At 41.4% G+C, this 27,247-nt stretch overlaps 1 protein-coding gene across 8 annotated transcripts in view; it reads right to left on the bottom strand.

Moving 5' to 3' along the window:
* Positions 1–10,877: 10,877 nt before the first annotated feature.
* CADPS2 (calcium dependent secretion activator 2) overlaps positions 10,878–27,247 on the bottom strand; it is a 546,904-nt gene continuing 530,534 nt past the window's right edge. For all 8 annotated transcript variants that reach the window (XM_056118152.1, XM_056118156.1, XM_056118154.1 and 5 more), the window contains 2 exons: positions 17,287–17,391; positions 10,878–11,850 (listed from right to left, as the gene is read on the bottom strand). In XM_056118152.1, the coding sequence (XP_055974127.1) occupies positions 11,680–11,850; positions 17,287–17,391 (276 nt within the window). In that variant the 3' untranslated portion in view covers positions 10,878–11,679. The remainder of the gene's footprint in view (positions 11,851–17,286; positions 17,392–27,247) is intronic.

Below are 27,247 nucleotides of genomic sequence, written 5' to 3'. Positions count from 1 at the left end.
TAGGAAAGGTCTGCAAGGTTCAAGGAAAGAGTCTTGTTGGGTGCCTCAGATTAAGTTCATGAATACAGGGTGGGAATTTACTTTCCAGCACATTGACAAACAAATGGGACAAGTTTAGATGGAAGGCAACTAGTGAGCCTTAATAAGTTTGGTATCAAGTAAAGATTTTTATAAAAATGAATTTTGTATTGCTTGAGAAGGACTGAATTATAGGGTGAAATATAGGACGGGTCAGTTAACTCAGAGGTTTTTTTTTTTAGAGTAAACTATGGGTGGGAGAGGGATTGTTTGTCTTTTAGATCTTTGTTGTACTGTTGATTTTAATATGAGACTTTGTTTAGCTTTCATGGCCATCATTCTTTTCAGAGCAGTGCCTGCATTTTAAAGCAGTTTGAAAAAGTAACGGGCATCCTGGATTTGAGACCACTTAATGAGCCACGCGGCATCCCAGACACCCATCACCTGCCGGATTTGTTTCAGTCCCTCCACTAACACTGGGATTTTTCTCACCCATTCCCACAGGCCTGTGAGGTGTGTACCCTACCAGACTGCCGGGCTCCGACTCAGGGCTGGCTGGACTTGATAGAAAAGAAGTTTATAAACAAGCAATCTAATTTTTCCAACTTATTCGAGGAGCAGCTCAGCGTCAAGTTACCAAAAACGAACAAACAAACAAAAAAACCCCAAAAAGGTGGGGGATGGGGGAAGTCAAAGCTTTGCCTGCAATTTACTGAAATCTGGGAACTATACAGTTAGAAGCTGCTATGGACGAATTCTTCCTCCCCAGCCAGGAAGCTGGTCACTGGTCGGCACAATTGCTGCTGGCTAGGCTGTTGGGAGCAAAAGCCCGCAAAAAAAAAAATTGTTCTTCATTTTGTGTCCCAAACAATAAAAATCCTATTCAACACACCGCGCGGCTCTTGCCTTGGCTGTACCCATTGAGGTTGAAAAGTTTTGATGCCGTTTTTCAAACTTTCTTCCCTGTTTCCCAGGAAATTAAGAAAGAACAATCATTGGCGGACACTCCAATAATCGAGAGCAAAGGATGAACTTAGAAAAACGAAGACGCCACTGAGCTCAATCCAAATCCTGGAGACAGAGAAACTGTTAAGAGGCAGCGAGCCACCGCCTTCCCGCTGGCCCCGGATCGTCAGCGGCTGCAGCCGCCCTTAGCCACTTGCGTCCCCGCTGCGGCTTTGGCCGCCGAACTCCGCTGCCGCGACCCTCCTTCTGGCAGCCGGGGTCGCACTCACGGTTGATTGCGGCAGCAGAACCACGCCAAGGAGCCCGAAGCCACAGGCAAAAGCTGCAAACTTCCCGGCCCGCCTCTCCACTTAGTGGTCCTGGCTCGCGCCTTCCCAATAGTTCACTTGACGTGGACCAACCCGAGGGACTTCGGGGAAACTTGCCTCGGAGGGGCTCAGGCCTCCCAGAGCGGGTGGGGAGCTGGGGCGCAACACCCCCCTCCCCCACGCAGTCCGTCTGAGCTCCCAACGCGGCCGCTGAGCTGGAGCGTGGCCAAGCGGGGGACCGTCCCCTCCCCGCCCCCCCATTTCCCAACCCATCCCCGATCCTGGCGAAACCGCGAAGATGCGGGATCCGCTCGCGCCGCGCCGCCTCTGTCCGGGCGCGACCACTGCCCCCTCGGATTCTGCGGGGCGCCTTTCCTCTGCCCCCCTAACTCCCCCCGCGGACCGAGGGGCGGCTTCATCCTCCATCCCTACCCCCACTCAGACCCCCAGGCTGGGAAAAAGAGGGAGGGCGGGGAGGCTCCAAAAGAGTTTGGGCGTGGGGCGGGGAACAGCCGGATGAGATTTAAAGGCCGAGCCACAGATGGCGGGGAAGTCTTGCAAAGTTTTGGAGCCGCGTCCCGGCCAAATACAGGACTTGCTTGGGCGACTCCGCGTGGACCAGACTGGTGGTCTCAGAGGTGGGGTGAGCGGGAAAGCGGCCTGACCCGGGCACGCCGACGAAGGAACCAGAGCATCTTTTTTTTATTTTTTTTAATTGCTTTTGCCTGTCAAGATCTTGAATTTCCCGGAAAACACCTTCTTAAACCCGTTTTCAATGGGCGGGGAAAGAAAAAACACTTTCTTAAGCCAATTTTAAAGGGCGTGTATGTGTGTGGGGGGGAGGGGTGGGCAGGGAAGGACGCATCTCCTGGAATCTCTCCCCTTTCATGCCAAATGCCGAGTCGGATCTGTGTGCGCCTCTGGCCCCAGCGAGCGCTCCCTCGGAAACCTTAGCGCCAGAGTGTACAATGCTGGTCGGGGTCTCCTGGGGGTCCCGGAGACCCTGGAGAAAGCTCGAACTTAAGTCTTTAAGTTGGAAGTTAGGAGACAGTTTCCTCCTGTCCTCCTCCCGGCGTCACCCGGCTCCCCTGCCAAGCTGTCCTTTCATCTGGTGTCCTGAGCGCTGGGGGGGGGGGGGGGGGGGGGAGGGGGTGAGTGGGGGGGAGGGCAGGCCATTCCTTCTTTGGCCCAAAGGTGGGTGAGAGATCGCGGAACGCGATGGACTGCGGCCCCTTCCAGCCAGTTTCCACCCTGTCAGGCTGGGGGTGAGCGCTTGGGGGTCCGACTCCTCCCCCCACACCCCTGGTCCTGCTCCTCACCCTCCACCTCACAGCCCAGGCCTAGCACACACAGGGCAACTGTGCGTGGACCGCTGACCTCCACGCCCAGGAAATAACGAGAAGAGTCTCTCGATCCCTCCTCCGGGAACGCTACAGACTTGACAGCCCGTTAAAAGAGGGCCGCCTGCGTTCGGATTCACATTAATAGTGATGGGTCTCTCTCTCCACCCGTTCAGCTCAGTCTAAATTCAGCGGTAGGATCTGGGTGGATGAGGGTGGCCCTCTTCTCTTCCCGTTAGTCTCCCGGAGGAAGAGGGTCTCGGAGAAACCAGCAAGGGTGTTCAGCACCAGGCGCCTGTGTGACGCGGGTGACCACGGCCCAGGGACTGCCGGAGCCACCTGACGTCACGAACGCGGCCCGCGCCCGGGGCCCGCAGGGTCGCCCTGCTTGCGGGGACCGGCTGGACGGGGTCAAGGGGCCTGAAGAAGAAACTTAGAGTTTGAAGATCATTGAGAGATGGGGGGGAGGGGAGTGTAGGGGAGAAGAGTGTCTTCTCCCAGCAAGTGAAAGGGAAAGGGAAGGGGAAAGGAAAAAAATTCCAATAAAAACCACTCAGCTCCTTTCCCTAACCCTGTGATTCACAGCTTCTCAGAAATTTACATAATACAAGGGCGTAGATGTAAACCTAAAAGACAAAAATAATAATCCAACAGCACATATTCCATTTTCACACCGTGGGCCTGGATAGGTTCCCGGTGTTGGCACATTAGCTGATTTCCAGAGCTTTTTACTCATGACAGAAAATAACTGAACTTTCACACCACTGTTGAAAGAAGAGAGAGGGGAGAAAGAGAGAAGGAGAGAGGGAGGGAGGGAGGGAGAGAGAAAGAGAGAGAGGAAGAAGAATAGAGAAAGGGAAATTGGCTTTAATGATGTGACTCAGATTTCTTACTAATGCAAAAGAGTTTTAAACATTAAAAGTTCATGGTGCTTTCCAAAAAAGGAGGCAAGTTAATTGGGATTTCTCACTTTCCAAAGGAACTGCTCCCCTTTTATTGGTTTGACATCAACGTTTTTATTTGAGAAGCAATGTCATTGCTCTTTAATATTAACAGAGAATACCAACTGATTATTTGCAGAAGTGAGGACCTCTATAGCTACAGAAAGGGGATGGGAGGAGGACTGCCATCAGTCTATCTCTCACTAGCCAGCTCAAATAGGAGACAGAAAACTAGAATGTGGCAGTGACAAAAGGCATGTGATGATTGTCCTTACTTCTCAAGTCAGGTTGTGTTTCTTTCATTTAAACCCAGATTCCACTAACACATACAAAATCTGCAGCCCACTTGTGATGCTTTTTAAAAGATTGTGGAAACTGGACTAAGGAAAACTTCAGGGTGAAGGTTTGTGGGGTCCCTGTGTTCCCTAATTTTAACCTGGAGGACATTTTTGGCTTTGCACTGTGCTTCCAACCAATCCAGCTGAAGTCCAGCAACAGATAAGCATGGTCACCCTCACTTTTAGTTGCAGGGGTCCAGTGATTATTGGGAATTAAAAGCAGAAAAGGCCTTTCTTCCTTCTTTCTGCCTTCTGCATTCTCCAGTTACTCCCTCTTGTCTTTTCTCTGCAAAAGCCTTGTGCAGAATTGGCCACCTTCTCACATTCAATCCCTCAGTAATTTGCAATTGTTATTTAAAACTAACTTCTGGAGCTTTCAGTTAAAACTGTATGGGCAAGAATTTTTTAAAAAGTGTCTACTTTTTCAAGTGTGTAGTTAATTCTCCGACCCGTTCCTCCCTCCTCTCCCCCAACCCACCATTTATTTCTGCTCCATAAAGGATAAAATATAATCCCTATTTGCCTTTTTGTTTTCTCTTCCCAGTTCCTTACTGTCCTTTCAAAGCTGGATCACTCAATTGTCCATTGAAATCAGGAACAACCATTTCTTCTTTCGAAGAAAGTTTTTTGTACCACCTGTTTGTCCCAGAAGTTTTGAAGGCTGAAAGAAATGATGTCCATTTCCTGCCCTGCTTTAAACTAGGGTGAGCCAGCAGGAAAGGGCCCACACAGCCAGTGACTCCTTGTCAACCAGAAGGGTGTAGTCCCTCCTTGAATTGTTTTTCTGTAAAATGGGACTAAATCCAAACCCATTTCATTCCTGGGAGGCCTTGTAATTGAAAAGAGATTTCAAAATAAAACTGCTTAACATATGAATAGCAATCACCTCTTTTAAAAGTTAGGCAATAGGCTTTTCCACGTCCCCCCACCCTCCCAGACACCTGTAGTTAATTGGTTTTTTGGTTCTGTACATGGAAATATTCAAAGACACATGAGGAACGACTTTCACTAAATGATTTTTCACAACCTTCAGCAGTCTCTTCATTCTGGGGCCCCTTCTCTCCTACACCCAGTCCTCAGTTCCCTAGGGAGTACTTTTTTTTCTATGAATTCACGAATTCACATTTCCCCAAGGCTTTTCAAAATTCTAGTTTGATTCAAGAAGACTTTATCTTTTAAGAAGTACTTGTGAAATTCTAAAATTAATCCATTTTCTTGATAGATCAGATTAATCAATTTCTAATCTAACAGGAAAGAACACACCTCACAGACACACAGTGTAGCAAAACAAAACAAAGCGATGTTTGGATGAGTGATAAGTGAGTGATGTTTTTCAGTACATTAGATTTGAAGTCTGTCCTGCAAAATTATCATTCAACTTTCTTGTAGCCGGGACCAGACAAAAGTCCCATCCTGCCACAGCCGGCGACATCCTGGCTTCCCTAACTCTTCCACATTTTATTACAACTTTTAAAACTAAATCCTGTTTGATTCTGACTTCTTACCCAGCAACCACTCTGGAATGAAACATCTCCTACCATCATACCAAAAGGTTTCCCCAAAGTTATCATTTGTTTTCTGGGCACTTGAAGCAAATTCCTTCTTCAAAGTCCAGCATTTAAAGTTTTCTTTCTGACAATTACACCCTAGAGAGGCTTTACTTGTGGGTTGTCAAACCAGACTTGATGTAAAGCAGAAAGAAAAAAAAAAGAAATATTGGCAAGTTTCACTTGTCATTTTTGCACGTGCAACTTGGGTATAGGAACTCCCTTAGCAGACCTATGCCAGTACTCAAGAAAAAGTAACTGTCTTCATAGGGTCTTTCAGTTTGAAATCTACTAATTTGCTTTCTTCCTTTAGAACCATGAATCCTAGTGGAAGAAAATGTGGAAGGAGATTTCAGACAACCTCATGGTATGGTCACTTGCTGATTTTTTTTTTTTAAAAAAGCCTCCCACCACAAGGTTATGTTTTAAAGTACAGAGAGACGAAATGCTTTGCTGGGTGGAAGCACAGGTTGTGCCTTAGTAAGCAGTGTGAAATGTGTCTCCATGAAGAAACTGCAGAACAGATTTTGGGAAGGGAATGCGGGATGGTAGTGGCAGGGAATAGGCAACTTCCTTCAAGATTTGGGGTTTTGGATATTGTTCTTTAAATACCCCTAGTGGGCTGGGGATGTGACTTAGTCCTGAAGCAAGTTGTCTCCAGTGGTAAATAAAACGAAATTGCTCTTGTCCCAGCCCAAGCAAGCAAAGCGTTTTATCTTCCGCATTCAGGATAGTGGATGTCTGTCTTACCAAGGTATTCGTGGGCCTCTGGGCGTGAGTCTCCCTTGCACCCCACCTTTGGCTTCACATTGGGTCTTCCACACTACGACGTTAGTCGGGGCGTCTGGAACTTGCTGCCCCTTTAAAACTTCTGCTCGCTGCCTCCCTCAGAGTCTGCCCTTGGGTTGCCCAGATCCAGACGTCTTGAGGACACCTGGGGTTGCTGGCTTCTGTCTCTCTTTCGGTTCTGTAAGGGTAATTTGCGACATGCACACATCGGGGTGGCCGCCGACGCCCTAAACTTCTGGAACCCCCCCCCCCCCCCAACACTACCCATTCGCTTCTGAAAGTCTTTTGAAGTTAAACCTACTGAGTACACTGTCGGGGCCTGGGATTCCTCCTCGCTCGTGGACTGGCACCTCCCGGATGCTTTCGGGCGGGTTCTAGAGCTCCCGACCAGCATCTTCCCCTGGAGGGCCCAGGGATTCCCGTCTGCAGCTATTTCCCTTCCCAGCACAGTTCCCGGGCTGCTCTCTCCGCGCCGGCCCCTCGGAGACTGGTGTCCGCTCGCCCCTCCCAGTCTCCTCCTCTCGTCTCGCGCGGACGGCCACTGTATATATACACATACTGGACGCGGCGAGCCAGTCTCTGGACACGCTGGGAACCGGGCAGGAGACCCGCGGGACTGGCATCCAGGTTGCTCTGTGACCGGGAAGAAAGACTGAAAGTGATGCACCGCGGAGAGAGAGGCAGTCACTCCTCCCCTCCCCCGCATCCTTGCCCCACCTCTCCGGTCCCTCCCTCCGGCAAGCAACACTCAAAGTCAGCCACAGTCTTCTACCACCAACCTCCTGAGTGTGTTCCAGGAGTTTCAGTAACCAAGTTTCTCAGATGCAGGATTCCGGGGTCGCTATTACCACTCACATCCAGACTATTTTATTGTTTTCATTTGGGGTGGGGCTGGGGGTGGAGGGTTACACTGTTGTAACCCAGGACTTAGTGCTTAGTGCTGACTCTGGGTGGGGTTCCAGGGATCTTATGCAGTGTCTGGGGTCGAACCCAGGTCTTCAGAGTGCACAACTAACGTCTTAACCCTTGTACTATTTCCCAGATTAATATATATGTACATATACCTACATATAATGTACATCACACACAAATACACACACACTCACACACACACACACACACTCACTCACTCACTCGGTCCCAAACACCAGGCTTTTCACAGATCCCCAAATGGAGAGTCTCAGGCTTCCATTTCTGAAGGTTGTTAAAGTCAGGGGTTTCCTTCCTCTGGGAGACACATCGAACTCTACTCATGGTTCCTCCTCTCCAATCCACTGCCTTCAAACCACTCGGGCTGCACGTGCACCAGGGCCCTCCACCCCCGGCGACTGTCACCCGTGAGTCCTGGAACTTGAGCCTGGCAGGCCCCGACTTCTGAAATGTCTTCATGCAGCGGCATCACCCGAGGAGCACACCCAGACGCTTGGCGGTGGCCCTGTCTCGGGACCCCATCCCTACTGCGGCCGCGCGCTTCGAGGACGGCGCTGCTCAACGCAACCTCGGCCCCGGCGCTCAGGCTCCTAGCTGGATTTTGCACACCGGCAGTTCTGAACACGGCTGAGCAGCCAGGACCTTTCTCGACGCCTGGCCCGCACGTAGCGTGCAGGATTTGGAGGGCAGAGGCGCGTCCGCTCCCATCGCGTTTCACTGCAGCGGCCGGGGACAGGGGCGGGGAGGAGAGGGAGCGCGAAGGTGAAAATCGACGGGACCTGCCCTATTGGTACCCGGCACCTCGGGCAGCCGGAGCTCGCACCGAGAGAGGGGAGGATGGGATGAGGACTGTTGCCTGGGTCCTGCGGCGCAGCCGTGGTGCAGGGTTGGGCCGAAAGCGGTTGGGGTACCCACCCGGCTGCGCGCCCCGCAAGTAGACGCCACCCAGCGCCCGGCCGCCAGCCGCGCGTGGGAACCGCTCCCGGGAACATCCATCTCTCACGTCCCTTTAGGGCCCGGGCAATGGTCATTTTCAGTGTGGAGGAGTAAGAATTACCAGCCACCAAAACCCTTGGCTCTCTGTTATCGGCCCTGCGCCCCGGCGCGCAGGGATCCCTTCCGGGGGGCCCCCCTCATACTTGACCTCCGGCTCTGGTTTCCCGCTTCGGGGTCCCCGCGGGTTTCCGCCAAGAGAGGTGATGGGCTGAGGCTCATCGCGGTGGCGGGAGGGGGAGCTCCGGGAATCGCGGGGGCAAGGGCCAGGGTCCCCCTGGCTGCAGCGCACCTGGAGGCGGTGCGAGGCTGATTCGGACTAGGCGGACAGGGGTAGAGAGGGGGTAGGACGGGCGGGGGTGGGGGCGGAGGGGAGCCCCAACATGCTGCCCGGACGCGTATTGCAAAAGTAGCAGGAAATCCTTTCTCCCGAGTGAGGGACAATGAACAAGCACTAAAGGGAATTCAAGTGGAAAAATTGGTGAATGCAAGAACGACCCACAGCTGGAGCCTAAAGGTTTACATCAAGCTCTGTGCGGTTCTTTGCCTGGGGGGTTGGGGCTTGAGGGTATCATTATTTTTCTCCAACAAGTGTTCTGGAAAACTTTGCGCCTAGATGTGTTATTTCACAAGCCTATTCTGGCTAACCCTTAGTCTGTATATTAGTTCATTTCTCCCGCTATAATCAGCAAATAGGTACTTTAACCCTTCCCCCGGTAAAATTTAGGATAGTTGTGTGTTTAAAATGGTATTTGCTTAAGAATTTTGCAACCCTTGCTGGGTTTTCTTTTCTTTAAAATGACACTTAAAAGAGTAACAACACTTGGCTTCCTTTAATAGATGCTTCGGCATTCACTTTGACAGTTACACACACTAATGAACAATTATTAAGTCATTTTAAGGAATTTTGCAGTTATTTTGTTACACAACACTTCCGTGCAACCTCCCAAAAGAACTTTTCATTCTTTTTCAGTTTCTTAGTAAATTCTGTTCATGCTTCTTTTTGTGGCTTAAAGGTTAGTCCAGATAATCCACATAAAAGTGCCAACCTCTCTACAATCCACCTTTGACCACTGTTGTCCTCACTGCAGGAGAAGCTAGAGGTTGGAGTAGGATAATGCTGCTTTTGGAAGTTTCTGTGCGGAAGGGAGGGAGCAGACTCTGACCAGATACTGCAAGAGGCTGACCAGCAAAGAGGCGGTACTCAAGGGGGTTAAGAAGCAGGTCAGGCCCACAGGAAAACCCGACTGTCCCTAAGTTCTTTTCCCTGCGCTCCATTCTTTCCATTTTAATTCTGAATTCCACATAGAGCTCTTCAGAAATGTTTTTCCTCCAAGGGCTGGGTCATCAGTCATTATTCTTTAGGAGAAAATGGGTAATATGGCAAAGATGTGCTAAAACAAGGACATAGACATTTCAAGGAAAACAAATGGGCAATTTTTAATTACAGAGCACATTGAGTTGTACAGTAGAAATCTTGGGAGAAGTATGATTGGGGATGTGGCGTAATGGGTACCAAAGGTATTAAAAAAAAAACCCTAAAGTATTGGCCATCAGAATAAAAATATGGATAAAGTTTGAAGGAAAAAAATGGGCTTCCAACAGTACTGGTTTGGCAGTCTCTGATCCAGGAGAGGGAGAAAAATTTATGTTTCTCTGTATTACTGCATTTCTTATCTCTAGGACCCAGAAATAGAGCCAAAATAGGAGTAAATACTAAGCATGGATATAAAAGGCTTTTGTGGATTAGTCTGAGTACCTAGCTGGAGCAATAGCACAGTGGGTAGGGTGTTTGCTTTGCACACAGTCAACCAGGGTTCGATTCCTCTGTCCCTCTTGGAGAGCCTGGCAAGCTACTGAGAGTATCCGGCCCACACCGCAGAGCCTCGCAAGCTCCCTATGCCATGGCGTATTGGAAATGCCAAAAACAGTAGCAACAAATCTCACAATGGAGACGTTATTGGTGTCCGCTTGAGCAAATTGATGAACAATGGGAGGACAGTGTTATAGTGCTACCTGGTCATCATGGAGCATCACAGGAGAATATATTTGGAGGCTCAAGAAATTGTTTCAGTTCCAAAGTTGCAGAACTTTAGTTCACCTAAATTCAGAGGTAATTACCTTATTTTACATTACCTTACTTTATTTAAAAATTATCTTTGTGGGACAGGAGCGAATGATGACACAAGTGATGGTACAAGCTGCCTTGCATGCAGTTGACTAGGGTTCAATTCCTAGTATCCCATACAGCCCCTAATAACTCCCCAATTCTGCTTCAGGAGTGATTCTTGAGCACAGAGTCAGGAGTAAGCCCTGAGTACCACTTAGTATGCCCCCTAGATCCCCACATTTCCTATGAATACTCTAGCACAACATGCCAACATATTTTAATACAAAACCATAATTTGATATGGAAATTACAATGCTGACTACTATTATTTATCTTTCAAAATTTTAGCAATAAAATACATAGGAAGAAGAAATAATTGCTACATCAATTGCTAGTTTCCCTTACTAGCAATAGTAGTTAACATAGTTATTGTTAGTAACGAATGTGAGAATGTAACTATTACTTTACTATGGAAGTAGGTTATTGTACTAATTATAACAATTGTCTGTGTCAACTAAGTGCAGTATTAATATGCTTTACTTGGTTAATAAGAGAACAAAATAAAAAATCAAACAAAAAGAAAAACAGGGAGTCAAGTTGTTGAGATGTTTGAAATAACTGCAAACATCTTTTACACATTTAATCTCTAATAAATACAACTCTAATAAATACAGAAATAGTTATGACAACCAAATGGATTTTTATTGCCTGCAAGCGCTTACACTTATACACAGAACATGGTGTGTTGATGACATATACTCATTACCCCACATTTTGAAATTTTTTTACACTTAAGAGAGGGAATATTGAGAATGGAACAAGATACAAGGCCATTGAATAATCTAATCTAAATTTGGGTTTGGCAGTCCTTTAAGCCAAGGAATATTCCTGCAGACCAATTCAGAGAACTAAGAACCAAGATTAAAGTTTTTACACACATCACAACAATGACAAATTAACTACAAAACAAATCTTGCACATAAATGATAAACTGTTGGGGGGCACGTCATGTTAACAAGGATACAATAGAGCTAATGTGATAAGAAGAAGTGGCTTTTTCTCACAATGTTGTATTATGAGAAACACATCTCACTTCACATAGGACACTTGATGTGATTACAGGAAAAAAAAAGTCACATCGTCTAAGAAGAAAAAAAAAAGCATGTTCCAAATACAGAGTCAAAGCTCATTTTAGGTCAAGCTACACAAAAGCAGCTATATTTTTTTTTTAAAAAAAGGGAAAACCACACTTGGCATTTTTTCTCTCTAACTCTGCTGCCAGATATACTTTAGAAAATGTCGGATGAAACACAAGCATTTGAGCCAAACAACATTACAAGGACAAGGTATAAAATCAACACTGTTAAAGTCCTCTTTCCTTCTACAGAGTTGTGTATTGTCAGTCTTCTTCTTCATCGCTGTCTTTCATTGTAATGCCCTGAAGTCCTCCTCCTTCAGAAACAGAAGCAGTGGCCTCCTCTACTGTTAAACGCCTGTGCAGGGTATCATAGGTCTTACTGTTCAGAGTGCCTTCCAACACGCCCTGCAATCGGAAGTCCCTGTAGGTTTTCTGGAGGAAGAGAACATTTGCTTAGAGAATATTGATTTTTATCTGACTGGACATATGTATTATGTGCCTAGGCAGATATGCCTATCTATTTATACTCAAATGGCATTTCACAACTGGACAATCCACTAAAGGATTCAGATTGTAGCTGCCCATGTCAATTATTTAGTTGAGGTTTAAAAAGAAGAAACTTTGTTAGTGCTATTTAAATTACAATCACTGAGTACATAATAAAGTTGTGACTGTCAGATGACAAAAAAAGTGCATCCCTCCAAATACTACTACTTAAATAGATTTTACTATTTGAATAATTTGTAATGAAAACAAGATATGTGCTGTCTTATTGAAAAAAATTTTCAATAGTGTCTTTGCCTTAATACTGAAAAATATATGTAGCATTTTATAAACTTTTTTACATTGGGGTGAGGGGAGATATATTGAGGAAAGGAATAACTCTTTTATCAGAAAAATAAAGTATACATTTTCAGTCTTTGTCTCTTAAAAATTTATATGTACTACTGGATAAAAGTGTGTACACATATAAATGCCTCCTTGGATTTTTAGCCTTTCCTTTTGAAAGTCCCTTGGAATGTAAAGTGTCAAATGCTGTCACAAAGTTTGATGTTTGGGTCCCACCTGGTGCTGCTTAGGTCTTACTGCTGGTGTTTGTATTCAGGGATCATTCCTGGTGGGGCTCAGGGGACCATGTGATACTAGGGATCTAACTATGGTTGCCTGCTTGCAAAGCTTGCCTATTATGAAAGCTTTTGATTTTATGCATAATACTCAGCTATCTATTTTTATCAGCAAACAAGTAATCAGGGGAGCTATATGACAGGTATTCCTGCAACGTCCCTCTCTTTTTGAAATTCATAAAAGGTTGTTGGTAGTTGGACATCCTCTGTGGCTTTTACTATCTTTTAAGATTAGTGCCTGCTCAATAGCCAGAAACTGGAAGAAACCTGAGTGCCCAAGAACAGATGACTGGTTAAAGAAACTCTGGTACATCTACACAATGGAGTACTACGTAGCTCTTAGAAAAGATGAAGTCATGAAATTTATATATAAGTGGTACAATATGGAAAGTATCATGCTAAGCGAAATGAGTCAGAAAGAGAGGGATAGACATAGAAAAATTGCATTCATCTGGGGGATATAAAGCAACAAATTATGAGATCAATACCTAAGAATAGCTGAGATCAACACCAGGAGGATTACTCCATAACTTAGAGGCCAGCCGGATATTCTAGGGGAAAGGGCAGTTCAGATAGAGAAGGGAACACCAAATGAAAGGTGTTTGGAGGATCCTCCCAGGAGGGGAAATGCATGTTGAAAGTAGACTATGGACTAAACATGATTGCCACTCAATGCCTCTTTTGCAGACCACAACACCCAAAAGGAGAGAGAGAACAAAGGGGAATGCCCTGCCACAGAGGCAGGGTGGGAGGGGGGGGTGGGGGGAAATGGGCACTGGTGGAGGGATGGGTATTTGATCATTGTATGACCGAAACTCAGGCACAAAGATTTGTAAATCTACAACTGTACCTCATGGTGCTTCACTAATAAAAAAAAAAAGTCAGACTTTTCATTTCACATTTCATATCTCAAAATAAAACTACAAATGGATATATCTCCAATAAAAAAAAAAGATTAGTGCCTGCTCAATTGATTTTCCTTTCTTCATGTAAGAATGGCAGCAGGGGCCAAGAAAGATCATACAGTAGTCAGGGCACATGCCTTGCATGAGGGAAGATCCAGGTTTGATTCCTTGGTACCACATAGTCACTGTCACTGTCCTCCCGTTGTTCATTGATTTGCTGGAGCAGGCCCAGTAACATTGTGAGACTTGTTACTGTGTTTGGCATATCAAATACGTCACAGAGTAGCTTGCCAGGCTTTGCTATGCAGGCAAGATACTCTCGGTAGCTTGCAGGGCTCTCTGAGAGGGGCGGAGGAATCGAATTCAGGGCCTCCGTTGTCAGCCTCGTGCAAGGCAAACGCCCTACTTGCTGTGCTATCGCTCCAATCCCCAAAAATATCAGCTGCAGTCCTTAAGGTCTGAGCATTTTTGGGTGTGGCACTGGAGATTTCTGAGCATCAGTGGGGTCCCCCACTGGTAATTCTCAGCACCTTAGAGCCCAGAAGTACTGACCTGGGTGGCTGGAAATCACTGAAAATGGCTCCCTGACTTCCCTGGGTATCTCTTGTGAGGTTCATCTTTCAAAAACAACTGACTTAAGGAGTTTAATTTTTTTTATTTTTAAGTGTTTTGAGGGGGCATACCTGGCAGTGCTTAGGAGTCATATGGTGCTCAGGGGACCACATAGGATGATGGGGATCAAATACAGGTCTGCTGCATACAAAGAAAGTGCCCCACCTGCTCTACTATCACTGTGATCCCTAACTTTTAAATATTTGGGGAAGGGCCACACCTGCTGCTGCTCAGGGACTGCTTCCAGCTTGGTGCTTGGGAGTCACTCTTGGCAGTGCTCCATGGCAACTCCATGGCAATGTGGTACTTGCATGCAAAGCATGTGCTCCAGCCTGTTGAATATTCTCTCAAGTCCCCATTTTAAGGGCTTTTAAATATCCTATAACCATGGTGGAAAGCATAAATGGCTCATCTATTTTATTTATGGATTCTCTTTGCCCCATCCAAAACAACTCATTCTTATGTTAAAACTCTGCAAATTATTTCTTAGTCCTAAATCATTTGTGAAAATTTTCATGAACTTTTCTTCCTTAGTGAACGAGATGAATGAACCAGGGACTGTTAAAATATCTTTGCTGGGGAGAGTTGACTTCACAAAACCCTGGATGTCATCTCGGTTGCCAAGACCATAATAGATGGACCATCCTTGTGAGGAGTGAGTACTAGATTGTCAGAATTGGGGAGCTTAAATCCTGGACAGAAAGCACCACCCTGCTAGAACATGCAGGCTGAGACCAAGTGATCTGGATTGAAGCAGAGTGCACCTATGGACTTCCCAGGCCTCACATGTACTATCTGATAGCCTTTATAATGAATTGGGAAATGATCACTAGGCACATCACCATATAGATTCTGAGGAATAATAAACATATGCATGAAATTTAAGTCTTCATTCAGAGTAGAAAAAATAATCAGAATACTTAGTTAATTCATCCTGATTTTCAAAATGAAAATAATCATTTTAAATGAAATAAAGAAAATACTCTGGTTTTATTAACTGTATCAGCCCAACAAAGCATTGATTGAGTCTTAGGACCTACTTATAAAAAGCAAAACAAAGAAGTTAAACATATTCATGAAGTTTACTTTCATATTTATCAGTCTTGAGTACCGATAACCACATGAAAATGGATAAAAATGGACACACCGTTAATTTTTTTTCTGTTAAAATATTCACTGGTGCTTGAATCTTACTGTAATGACATTGTGATAAGAAGATAAAAGCAGTAATTTTGAAAGAAACAAATGGATAAGAATTAGAAATTTTACTCAAGAGTAGAGCTTTAAAATCTATTAACTTATCCATTGGACTGAACATGTGACTCTTATATTCTAAACACTGTAGCTATTAGCCTGAAAATCTGGCCAGTCATAAAGGTAAAAAATTAATGCAACATTACTCATAGCATAGACTGTAACCTTAACATATATAGTTGGGAGGTAAACACAAATTATCCTTTTTTTCCTTTTATGAAAACAAACTTCAAATGTTTTTAAAAGCTCCCCAAGTCACATTGATACTAAGAATAAATAGAGAAACTGAGGCAAATAATAATAGATCAGTCAGCTTTCAGGTTCTTTGTGAAAATAAGAATTGTTCTGAATCAAAGGTATTAATCCTCTGAAAGGCAATCTATTTTAATAGTATTAAAAATTGGTGGGTGGTGATAATTTCACTTGTTACTTATGACTAATCCTTATTGTTATTATTGTGTTATTATAGATCTGGTTCTGTGTTCCAGTAGATTTGTTGAGAGCTGACTTTAAAACAGAACTTTCTTATTAGTGGGACTTCAAATCTGTGGGAAAAAAATAGTGTATCTATGGCACAAAAGAATCTGCATTCTAATTAGATTGCAGAAATCAAGAGAATCATGGAAATTTCCTCTGACAGCACAGTGAGTCTCAACTTTAATACCTATCACAATCACCTAACAGGTTTGCTAATATATAGATTTCTGCTCCTAGATTTCTGGTTCAGTAGGTCTGGGGTAGGACTCAATAATTTGCATGTTAAGGGTGGTGGATGTATCTCAGTGGTAGACACCGATGATTCGCATGTGAGAGGGACTGGAATCTCCAGAAATGAAAAAAAGCCTCCCCCTCCACCCACCCATGTATAACAATTTTCTAGGAGTTGCTGAAAGTGTTAATACTTCTGATGGGGATGCAGAGATAGTTACAGCGGTTACGATGCTTGCCTTGCATGCTGCAGACCTGCTTTCAATCCCTGATACACTAAATGGACCCTTAACCCCCTGAGTACAGACCAGGGAGTAAGCCATGAGCATACAAATTACGTTTTTGATCAACAATTTTCTTTTTGAATTTTGGTTTTGTGGTCACACCTGGCAATTCTTTGGTCTGGGCTTACTCCTGTCTCTGTTCTCAGGGATCATGCCTGGTGGTATTCAGCAGACCATATGTGATCCAATTGATAGAACTGGGGTTGGCCCTATATATGGCCCTATACAGAGTCATGTTTTAAATAATAAGATAGGATTTATCACAACTTTAAGAAAAAGTTATTCTTAGGGTTCATTTTGTACTTCTACTAGAACTTATAGGGAGTGAAAAAATCATGTCGAATACATGCAATTTTTAAAAGTTCTTACTCAGATATATATGTGTTATTATATGTTCTCTTGAAGAGCCAAAGTCAGCTCACTTTGCTGAACTGACAAGATTTCTGTTAGTAGCTCTAGATGCTCTCCCACATTCAAACTGATAATCTTTTACATATATAAGAAAGGGAATGTTTAGAGAAGAATCAGGAAGGTGACTATAATTACTTTACATCTGAATATAACAGAACTACAGATAATCTCCTTGTCCTCAGCAAATACAAATCAAAAACAACTTTCATAATAATATCTGATACTAGTAAATATACAGAAGATATTTTATGAAAAACATTTTTATACTTCAGAAAGTTAATACAAAATTATTGTAGACATGCTAGATTCATAAAAGGTGATAGAGGCATTATGTATATTATCTTGAAAGGCAATTACTTGGTAAAATATCATTAGTGCAAAAAATTCATATTTAATCACCTAAGCAAAAATGGCAGTGAGCAGTAGCATATCAAAAATGATCGTACTTAGATCATTTAAAGTACTTAGATCCGTTTTGTTATATAAAATGTGATTTTCTGGTATGTCAATAGCTTGCTAGTACTCTTTGGAGCTAGGTGGGCAATTCACATCTAAACACATTTTGTTTACCTTCACAATCTTGATGAGAGTCTTCAGTTGGTAAATATGAAGCTGAAGATCCAATCTATCAGCCAACCACACACAAATGACTTTCATGGAATTGCTGTACCATTGCTGAAAAGAAGGATGGGGTAGAGGGGAGGAGAACAAAAAGAAAACAGCTTCTGCAGCATTCATTTAACAGATTCAGTAATGAGGGGGTAATGAAACACTCTGAAATGACCACAAATCAGCACTTGAAGTCAATACTGCTATAATTTCCTGTTAACAGAATTGTATGTTTTGCAAGAAAATCTGTTAAGTTGACCTAGGCTGTTCTTTACGTGAATTAACATTACAGTCTTTCAGCTGTAACACATTCATGGGAAACTGTTTTTGCACTTGCAGCCTAGTGGCCTGCTTTGTAATTTGTAGGTAACAATAGGTACTAAATACATGTTATGGGACTGAATGGACTGTAAAACAGCAGGGGAAAAACAACAGGTAAATTATTTTCAAAGGGAAATTTTCTATTAGCTTAAATGCTATAGACACACACACACACACACACACACACACACACACACACACACACACACACACAGATATTCTTTAAAAATGCATGTAGCCAATACCTACATAACTTTAAAAAGAGATATGCCAAAACCCAAAACAAATCTACAGCTTATTCACTAGCAATCCTCTGTCACACCTTTATCTATTAGTTAATTATTCATCAAGAGCTTTTAAAAGTTCCCCAAGTGAGGGGTTGAGATCTTAAGAAGGAACATTATCAGGATGGAATTCTTGAGTGTCAAATCAGAAACCCACTGACCAAAGGATCATCTGTTTTATTCTGCAAGATTTTTGAGGGTTGGTGGTTTTTTCTGTTTATTGGAAGTCTTTTAAAGGGAAAAGTGAAATTCCTCTCTATTGTAATTTTCTGGTTCTGCATATCATTACAAATAAAGTAAAAGAAAAAAATTTTTTAAGAGAGCAAGCTGCCATATTAGTGGAAACTTTTTTGAGAGATTTGGTGTCTCTACACCAGACTAGGCTTACACAAATTCTACAAAAATAATAATCCTATTAAGATAGTCATTGAGAGATATCAAGGTAGACTCAGTACTTAGAAAACAACCAGACTTTTGGAAAGAGATGTTTTGCATCCTGTTTCTATACAGAAACATAGATACAACCACAAATGTTTGTGCATATATTCTCTGGTATTCAAAAATGGAAAAATTATTTTCTTTACATAAGCATACAGTAAAATCAAGTTCTAATATAAATTGCAAGTGACATAAATCTGAAATTTATCTGAACTTGTGTTAACATATACTAAAATTTTATAAAAAATGGAATTCTAAGCAAAACTGTAAGTGCATTTGGTTAGTATTTCATCAAGCATTTCTATTCCAAGTATTCTGATCATGCATACATAGAGAGATAAATTAAAATGAATAACTGGTTTACCAAATACTATACCAAGTGAATGAACATTTCAAGTTTTTAAACATGGCATAGGCTTATTTATTAAAAAAATATTTTTCATGTACCCAATTTTATTCCTTGTTACTTGATTGATTTTCAAGACATGTAAAAGGATCAACAATGTTTTACAAAATGAGATACATACTTCTAAACTATTTTAAAAAAACATTAACTGCTAGTGAATTCAGTATTTTGGTGGACAAATTAAATCACAAAATCTTTTAATTTTTTTATTTGAAATTATTATAGCTTAATGTCTTGAATTCTATTTTAACACAAGCAAGTACTCAAAGGTATTTGGTGGCATTTTCTAAATTAAAGCCTTCACCACACATTACTTTCTAGATAATGTGAAATTTAAAATGTAGTCAAATGATTATGATTTGGATTAAAATATTTCTGCAGAATATATGTTCTCATTTGAGCATGCAAAATATGATTTATTATGTAACTCCTAGAATATTAGTCTAATCCATCTGTTAGACTGTGCAGTCAGAAAAATAATAGAGTAAACAGAACAAATTTGAGGGAAATGAAAATACTTCCTTAAAATTACTTGATATGCATCTTTTTGTTCTTAAAAGAGTCTCATAATTTAAAATTAATTTAACTTCATTTTTCTATTACATATAAATGATAGTTTTCATTAAGTGATAATCATAAGGACTTCTAATGTAACAAAGAAAGTTATTATTCCTTAACACAATGACAAAACTATAATTTTACAAAAAATAATTCAGAAATAATATTATCTTAGAGAAACTCTAGAAAGAGGTATAAGAGAATTACTGGTATGTAAAAAACTTAGTTATCATCCTCTTACTTTAAAGTTAAGCAAATTATTCCATAGGAAAAATTCTATAGAAAAGTTATTCTATAGGTAAGAATGCCTATTATTTTATTCCCGTCAAAGAATTTAAAGAAATTCAGCTAAATCAAACAAATAATTTAGAAAGCAGTTTAGCTCAGAGTTTATGTTGCTGCTAAAATAGGCTAACAAAAAAACCAACTAGAAAGGCTTCTTTCCTATATATCATGACTCCCAAGAAAACAAGCAAATCAACTAACCGGCAAGTAGAAATTACTAGTACTTTACAATTTCTGCTGCTGGAACTGCTGTATTCATTTTTTAAAAAAAATTTATTAGTGAAACACCATGAGGTACAGTTGTAGACTTACAAATTTTTGTGCTGGGTTTCAGTTATAGAATGATCGAATACCCTTCCCTCCACCAGTGCCCATTCTATATTCATTTTTGAAGCACTATAATATAGTAGATCTGATTGTTCTCAACTTGGGACAGAAAAGAGTCAAAGGTAGGTGAATGTCATTCTGCCTTCTCTCCAGACCTGCCGACCCTTCCAAACCAAAGGGAGAAAAATACTTGAAAAGGGAGAATGCACAGTAAAAGCCTGAATTTAGGAGAAATCCTTTCATTTTACGGAAGTTAATTTTGTAAAACAACTTGGTTGACTATTCACTTTTCCTTTCAGGAGGTCACAACGAAAGGGTTCTGTTGCTTGCACTGAAGTCATGGCTATGGCATCGCCACTCCATTCTTTGGTGTGCTTAGAAATCAAGCAGTAAGTGTATATTCAATTTTTTTCCCCCTAAAGCAATCCATGACAGCAGCCTACCACTTTAACAAAAAATATGGGTTTTTTTTTTCTCCCTTTCTTGTGGTTCATTCAACTCCTGTAAGGGCATGCATTACTCACTTCATTTTCTTGAGATTTCTCTTTTAAAGCAAAAATAAAAGAAAAGGAAAGGCTAGGGTTGACTCTGTGAGACCCCTGTATTTATTCACACTTATTGTGCATGACTGTAGACTGGTAAATCATATTAGCAGCCCGTCTCCCCATCAAGCTGCTACTTGCTTTCCAGCCCTGGGAAGGTTCAACAAATCAACAGGAGCACGGAAAACAGAACATCAGTCTAATCTAGTGTTTAAGGTGAAGTTTTCAAACCCAATCTAAGAAGATCTTTAGAGCAAGCAACAAGCTGAAGGGCTCAGAAGGTGGTATTGACAATGAAAGAGTGTTGAAATATTGAGAAGCGCAGCACTTGTGCATTTTTAATAACAAGAGGGTCAACAAGGACACAGCTCCCTCAGTGCCAGGAGTTGCCACTGACTATGGAAATTGCCACACCAGGGCTATAAACGCTTGCAGTTCATCAGCTTTCTTAAACAGTTCATCAGCTTTCTTAAACACCCTGAACCCCCTCAGTGGACCTTTAGTCTTGAATTAACAAACCAAAGCAATGAAAGAGGGTGCAGTCTGAATGGCTGGCATTGATCCCCAACTGTGTCAGCACTGCTACAGGCCCTGAAAAACTCTCTCCATTGTCAATAGAAATTGACAAACCTTCTCTCCTAAATAGTGCAGCTGAGCCGGGCGGGATCCACGCAGCTGTAAAGGGCTCTGCTCTTGGGGCCCGGGAGCACTAACAATGGAACAAGCATGAGCTCTTTGTCAGTCCCAGACTCGGCAATTTTCTAACAAGGATTAAAGTTGTTTCTCTGCGGTGCTGGCGAAAAGAGATTTAGCAACATACCGTGCTTTCTTCATGCAAGTTAAAGAGAAGTAGTTAAGGAATTTCATTATTCTGTTGACTAGTGGAAATACAAAACAAATATATTAAATACACATCTCCCTTTTCTGCCTAATTCAGAACATTTTGAGGATGATTCAATTAGATATCACCCAGCCTGGAAACAAGCACTTCACTTTTTATTCTGGAAGTTTTATTTTTAAAAAGTCCAGCTGCTTGCCACCCGGAATGAGGTCTCAATACATACTAATGCACAATGCCTTTAGACCCTCTGTGGCTGATATTCCTAAATCTGACTCAGAGACCACATAGGGTTTATATATCACGGCTACTTCAAGCAAATGATTTCTGTCAGAATGTGGCTTCTGATGATGATGACATGGTAAAAATAACTGCTTGGCTGGGGAACAAATCTGTGATATATTTTTCTACTTAAGTGTTTAGCTTCTTATTGATTATGAATTGCTAGCATCTAGTTGATATATTTTCATTCTTTGTGAGTATGTTCATCTCAATAGACCAACAACAGGAAAAATAAACCCAACACTTTTTAGTGTATTAAGATAGGGAATGGCTAAATATCCATAGTATGAATGCATTTCTTCATTTTTTTTCAAAGATGATGTCGTTTGGTACCAGAGTTCAGTTACTGTGTTCAAATGAAATAATATCTAAAAATAAATCTCATCCTGGAATATGTACTTTATTAAGCACCAAGTTAAATGGAAAAGAAAAGAATAATACTTTGAAATGCTGAAGGTTTTGATGAGTTTGATAAATGTAAGCCAACTTTTAGGATCATTTTGTATCTTCAGAGAATAACAAATTACTTATAAATATTAGTACCCTACAGTTTCACTGGTTTACTAAAAAGTAAATATAAATAAATAATTTTATACATTTAGTGTTCCCTTTGCCAACATGGCATCATTTTATTTAATGCAACTCAATTTATGATCAATCACTTCCCACTTTGAAACATAAGGGGGAAAATTTATTTTAATAATAAATTAGATATACTAATACCAATATTTCCTTCCTCTACTCAGAATATTTTCTTGAAACCATCTTACTTGGCCCTACAAAGTAGAATTCCCAAATACAAGATTTGTGAAAATTTCCTGTCTAAATTTTTTGTTGATGTGGGACAGAACTAAGGGCTCTATTTAAGGAAAACTGAAACCAGACTCTTAGGTTAAACATAGAGGAAGTGGTCATCCAACCTGTACCTATCAACATTCCCAGGGAGACTCATAGGGGAAGCATCTGGACCTGGCAGAGACAGAGGTGGTGGATCAAGTAGAAAGAGCATCTCTGTGAAATCTGTGAGGGTTTAAGCTTTTAAGCTACTATTTGCTTGACTTAGCCTATAACTTTATGCCTTTTAGTCTTCTTGCCTGTAATATGAAGAACACAAGTATAAAAAGTTAGCTTTAAAGTACCAAGCTTTAAAATACTTTTAACTACTTAAGCTAGCAACTTTAAGTGGAAAGGGCAAGTGTAGAAACTAAAACACGAGTCTTATAAAAATGACTAACGGATAAAGCCAATGTATCATTAATTTTTTACAGTTCTTCCAAAATACAGCTTTGTTCTTAAAGGGTTTCAGAACTATTAGCTTTTATTTTTATTTTAATGAACACATTCTACTTTTATTCAATAAAGTGAAGATGTGTCATAAAAGTAAAAAATGCCACAGAAGTATAATGAGTGATTATAAAGACCCATGACGTAGTATTATCTCATATATCATCTTGTGATTGTTTTTATTAAGTTGTTATAAAAGATTTTGTTGTTACTGTGTTTGGCATATCGAATACATCACGGGTGGCTTGCTAGGCTCTGCCGTGGAACTTTTTCTTTTTTTTCAATCTTCCATGAGCTTTTAAGGGGTATTTTAAAATTAAGGGGCAGATTAAAATTTTAATTCTCACAACCACTTTAATGAGTTAACTATTGTCATTCCAATTTTATATATGTGATTTTTTTGGTGGGGGGCTACTTTGTGGGCCACATTGGGTAATCTCGGGGCTTACTTCTGGTCTATGCTCACAGATCACTCCTGGCCATGCTCAGGGAACCGTAAGATTGAACCCAGGTCTGCTACATGCAAGGCAAGTGACCCATCTACTGTATTCTTTCCAGTCCTCATCCCATTTTGTATATGTAGAAACTGAATTTTTTTTTTTTTGCTTTCTGGATCACATCCAGCGATGCTCAATGTTTTACTCCTGACTTTTTACTCAGTAATTACTCCTGGTGGTGCTCAAGGGACTATATGGAATGTTGGGAATTGAACCGAGGTCGGCTGTGTGCAAGGCAAATGCCCCACCTGCTGTGAAATCTCCCCAGCTCCAAAACTGAGCTTATATATAAAGAAAAGTGAGTTCATTTTAAACAATTTATTCAAGTTTATATATCAAGTATAAGTGCAAGGATGAGACAGAATAATGTTTTGAGACTGCTCATAATGACTATGACTATTAGGTTACTTCACTGCCTCTGAGAAAAGCCTGGAGCTTGGCTCCATCAGACTGTTCTTATTTTTCTTCTTTATGGGTCGTTTGATGCTTCAATTAGTAAAACCAACAACAAAATTAACAGCAGAAACAAAATCAAAAGCACCTCTAGCATTCCTGGTGGTTTCTGATTGTCACTGCAGCCTAGGAGACAAGTATTGCAGGAGAAGTTTATGACTTCCAGGATGCCCATTACATTTTCTTGCAAGTAAATATGGTCTATCTTTCCAAAGACATTCAAAACTCAAAAGTACATCTACTGGAAATAATTCTTTTAAAGAATCAGACTTATTTTGTGGACAATTAATCAAATGGCTCTAATGTTATGCATCTCTCACAGTCTTAAGACATTTTAAAGGTCCTCTACAAACACAGACCCAGGAAGATTGGGAAGAATTTTTATTGATGCAATGTAGAAGAAAGATCCTTGATTCAATCCCGAGGCCACGTAATCTATAATGTGTTTTCTCTATTGTTTAAAAATACAGAAAAAAAAAAGATCCATTTAACTTCTAATTCCTTCTGTGCTCAACAGAGCACATTTGGGAGTGATTTGTATTTTGCGACTATCAGGAAGTTTGCGAAAGAGAGTTCATGAGCATCATGAAGTCTATCAAGAAGACTAAAATTCAAGAAGTACTAAGTTACTAAGCTGGGGAGTTTTGCATCTAAAATGCCTGCTGAACAGTAAAAAACATTTTGACTTTTGGAGATTCAGCTTCATTTTCTTTCAGAAAATGCATGATTATGATGACCAAGATATTTCCAGATGAACTAGATTCTCTTATATTACAAAACAGAGTGAGTTACATAATAGGATAAAGTTCGTAAACTGGGAGTTACCTGAGTTCTTTACAAGTTCATTACTATTTCATTAATCCAATATTTCTCATTCCAAACTGTCCGGAAAGTAACAGTGAACTAATGTGACTTTTTCTATATCACATATAAAGTATTAAAATCAACAGTTACAAGGTCATGTGAGCTCGAGCTTATTTTATGACTCTTTTCTTGGTGCTCACAGTAATCATAAAGTGAAAATTTCAAATAATCGGTGGTTACCTTGCTCCTACACAAATTTTGGAAGGTACACTACTTTGGCTAATCTTTAGCCTAAAATAACTAATGAATAGTTTGGCTAAACCCAGTGGTCAGTCTGATCATTCTAGGGTATATACCAATTTGGGGGCATAGGCATAGAAATGGTTCATTTGGACATTGTTACTTTTTGATCTGTTTCAGTGATTCATTTTGGATACAACATAAATTTTTTTTGGAGAGGGCCAATAGTGCATTTATCAATAATGTAAAATTTGAATTAAAGTAAGATTCCTGGAATTGTTAGCTGTGATAAAAATTTTTTCAGTAATTTTTTTTAAATTGGATCACTGTGAGATACATTACAAACTTTCATGATTACATTTTAGTCTTACAATGATCAAGCACCCATCCTTTCACCAGTGCACATTTTCCACCACCATTATTCCCAGTGTCCTTCCTGCCACCCCCACCCTATCCCACCCCTGCCTCTGTGGCAGGTACATTCTTTCTTATTCTCTCTCTAATTTGGGGCATTATGATTTGGAATACAGATACCAAGAGGCCATCATGTTTGGTCCTTAGTCTACTTTCAGCTCACATCTCCCATCCCGAGTGATCCCTCCAAACATCATTTACTTAGTGGTCCCTTCTCCATACCAACTGCCTTTTACCCCAGCACATGAGGCTAACTTCCAATCCATGGAGCGATCCTCCTGGCCCTTAAGAGAGATAAAACTTTTTGAGATTACTGTTAGTCTTAGATTAGTAGGATATTTTCTTTCAATATAAAAAGATGGAATTATTCAAAATTACTTTTTTGAATGTGCTGCAAAAATTGGAGTGAATAGCCATCTTTTGTCTCCAGCTCATAACATACTTGCACAGGAATGGTCTATAGCTCTGTGAAATGTTGCATCTCTCTGTATCTTTGGTTTCTAGGCATGTAATCCTTGTCTGGATTTATACCTCTGAGTATGTTTCCCTGATCAGATCCACAATGGCTTTTAAGATTCAGTTCAATCATTTTTCTGCTATACAGCTCACACTGTCTATCCCTTGATAGAAAGATATAGACACCATCATATGTTCTGCTTCCTAGAAATCTGTGTCTATAAAATTCTTAAACAACTGCTATCTGTATGCCTCAACAGACTATATACACAAGGCAGCAATCATGTTTTGAACATGTGAAAATACAAACTGCAACATATGTAACAATAGTAGAGCAGGCTTTTGATAGAAAAAAAGAATAGAAGAATTTCAAAGCCAGATTGTTGACCTGAATCCCATCTCTTTAATAGAATAAAAACCATTTAACAGAGGTTAAAGTTATAGAAATGACAATGACATTTGGCCAAATAAATTTAACACAAGACTAAATTGGAACTTACTATGTGACATTTAGTTTAATTTTTGGAGATAAAGGAGAAAGCACGATAAATTTCTAATCCCTATGTCTGTATACATGGGGTTTATGTATACATGGGGTTATGTACATATTCCTATATGTATGTGAAGTACATACTCTTATACACAAAGCTATGGCAGGAGGCCAGGAAGACTGCTTAGAGGGCAGAAGAATGGACTTTGCTTGGGTTTTATCCCTGGCACTGCATGGTCCCCCAAGCCCCATTAGGAGCAACCCCAACACCATAAAGGAGTAGCCACTATGCACTGCTGGGTGTGGCCTCAAAAGAAGTACAAACAAATACAAAGGAGATATGATAGGCTGTATTTGTTCACTTGGTGATGTGTGCAAGTCTTAGACTGGCCCTTCTGGAATAGCCAGGGAGCACTGCCTGTTCCTCAGGTGTCCAACAGTGTTGGACCCCATTCCTGGGAGGGAAGAGGACTGAGGGAACCTAATGGGGTGTGACTGGCAATGTTTCCTCTCCATTTCCCCCACCATGTGCCTACTATATCTGTTGGCTTTGTGGGCATTTTGTTTTTAAAGGCAGATTTATGTTGCTACGTATGACATTGTTGGCTTCAACAGGGGGAAATAGGGCAACAACTTGGGTATATCATTTTCAGAAAATATATTCCCAGACTCTGGTATAGTGTATATCTTTAGAAAATGTCCAACATATATGGCTGAGGAAATGTTACATAGCAGGGCCTTCAATTTTCTACTTTAATTAGAATCCTACCAAGTCATTATGAGAGAGCTATTGAACTATGTGTGACAAAATCAATACCTATGCTTTTTTTTGGGGGGGGGAAGCGGGGGGGGGGGGTGAGTTACATCATGAAGTACTCAGGCCTTACTCCTGACTCTCTGCTCAGGGATCACTCCTGAAGGGGACTGGTGCTGAGGATTGAACCTGGGTCAGCCACATGCAAGGCAAGTGTCCTACCCACCGTACTATTGCTCTGGCCCTCGT

Source organism: Sorex fumeus, unplaced genomic scaffold, assembly GCF_029834395.1.
Source record: "Sorex fumeus unplaced genomic scaffold, SorFum_2.1 ptg000037l, whole genome shotgun sequence".
In the NCBI taxonomy this organism is placed as follows: Eukaryota; Metazoa; Chordata; class Mammalia; order Eulipotyphla; family Soricidae; genus Sorex; species Sorex fumeus.
Note: the sequence above shows the minus strand (reverse complement) of the source record. Positions and strands in the feature narration are given on the sequence as shown.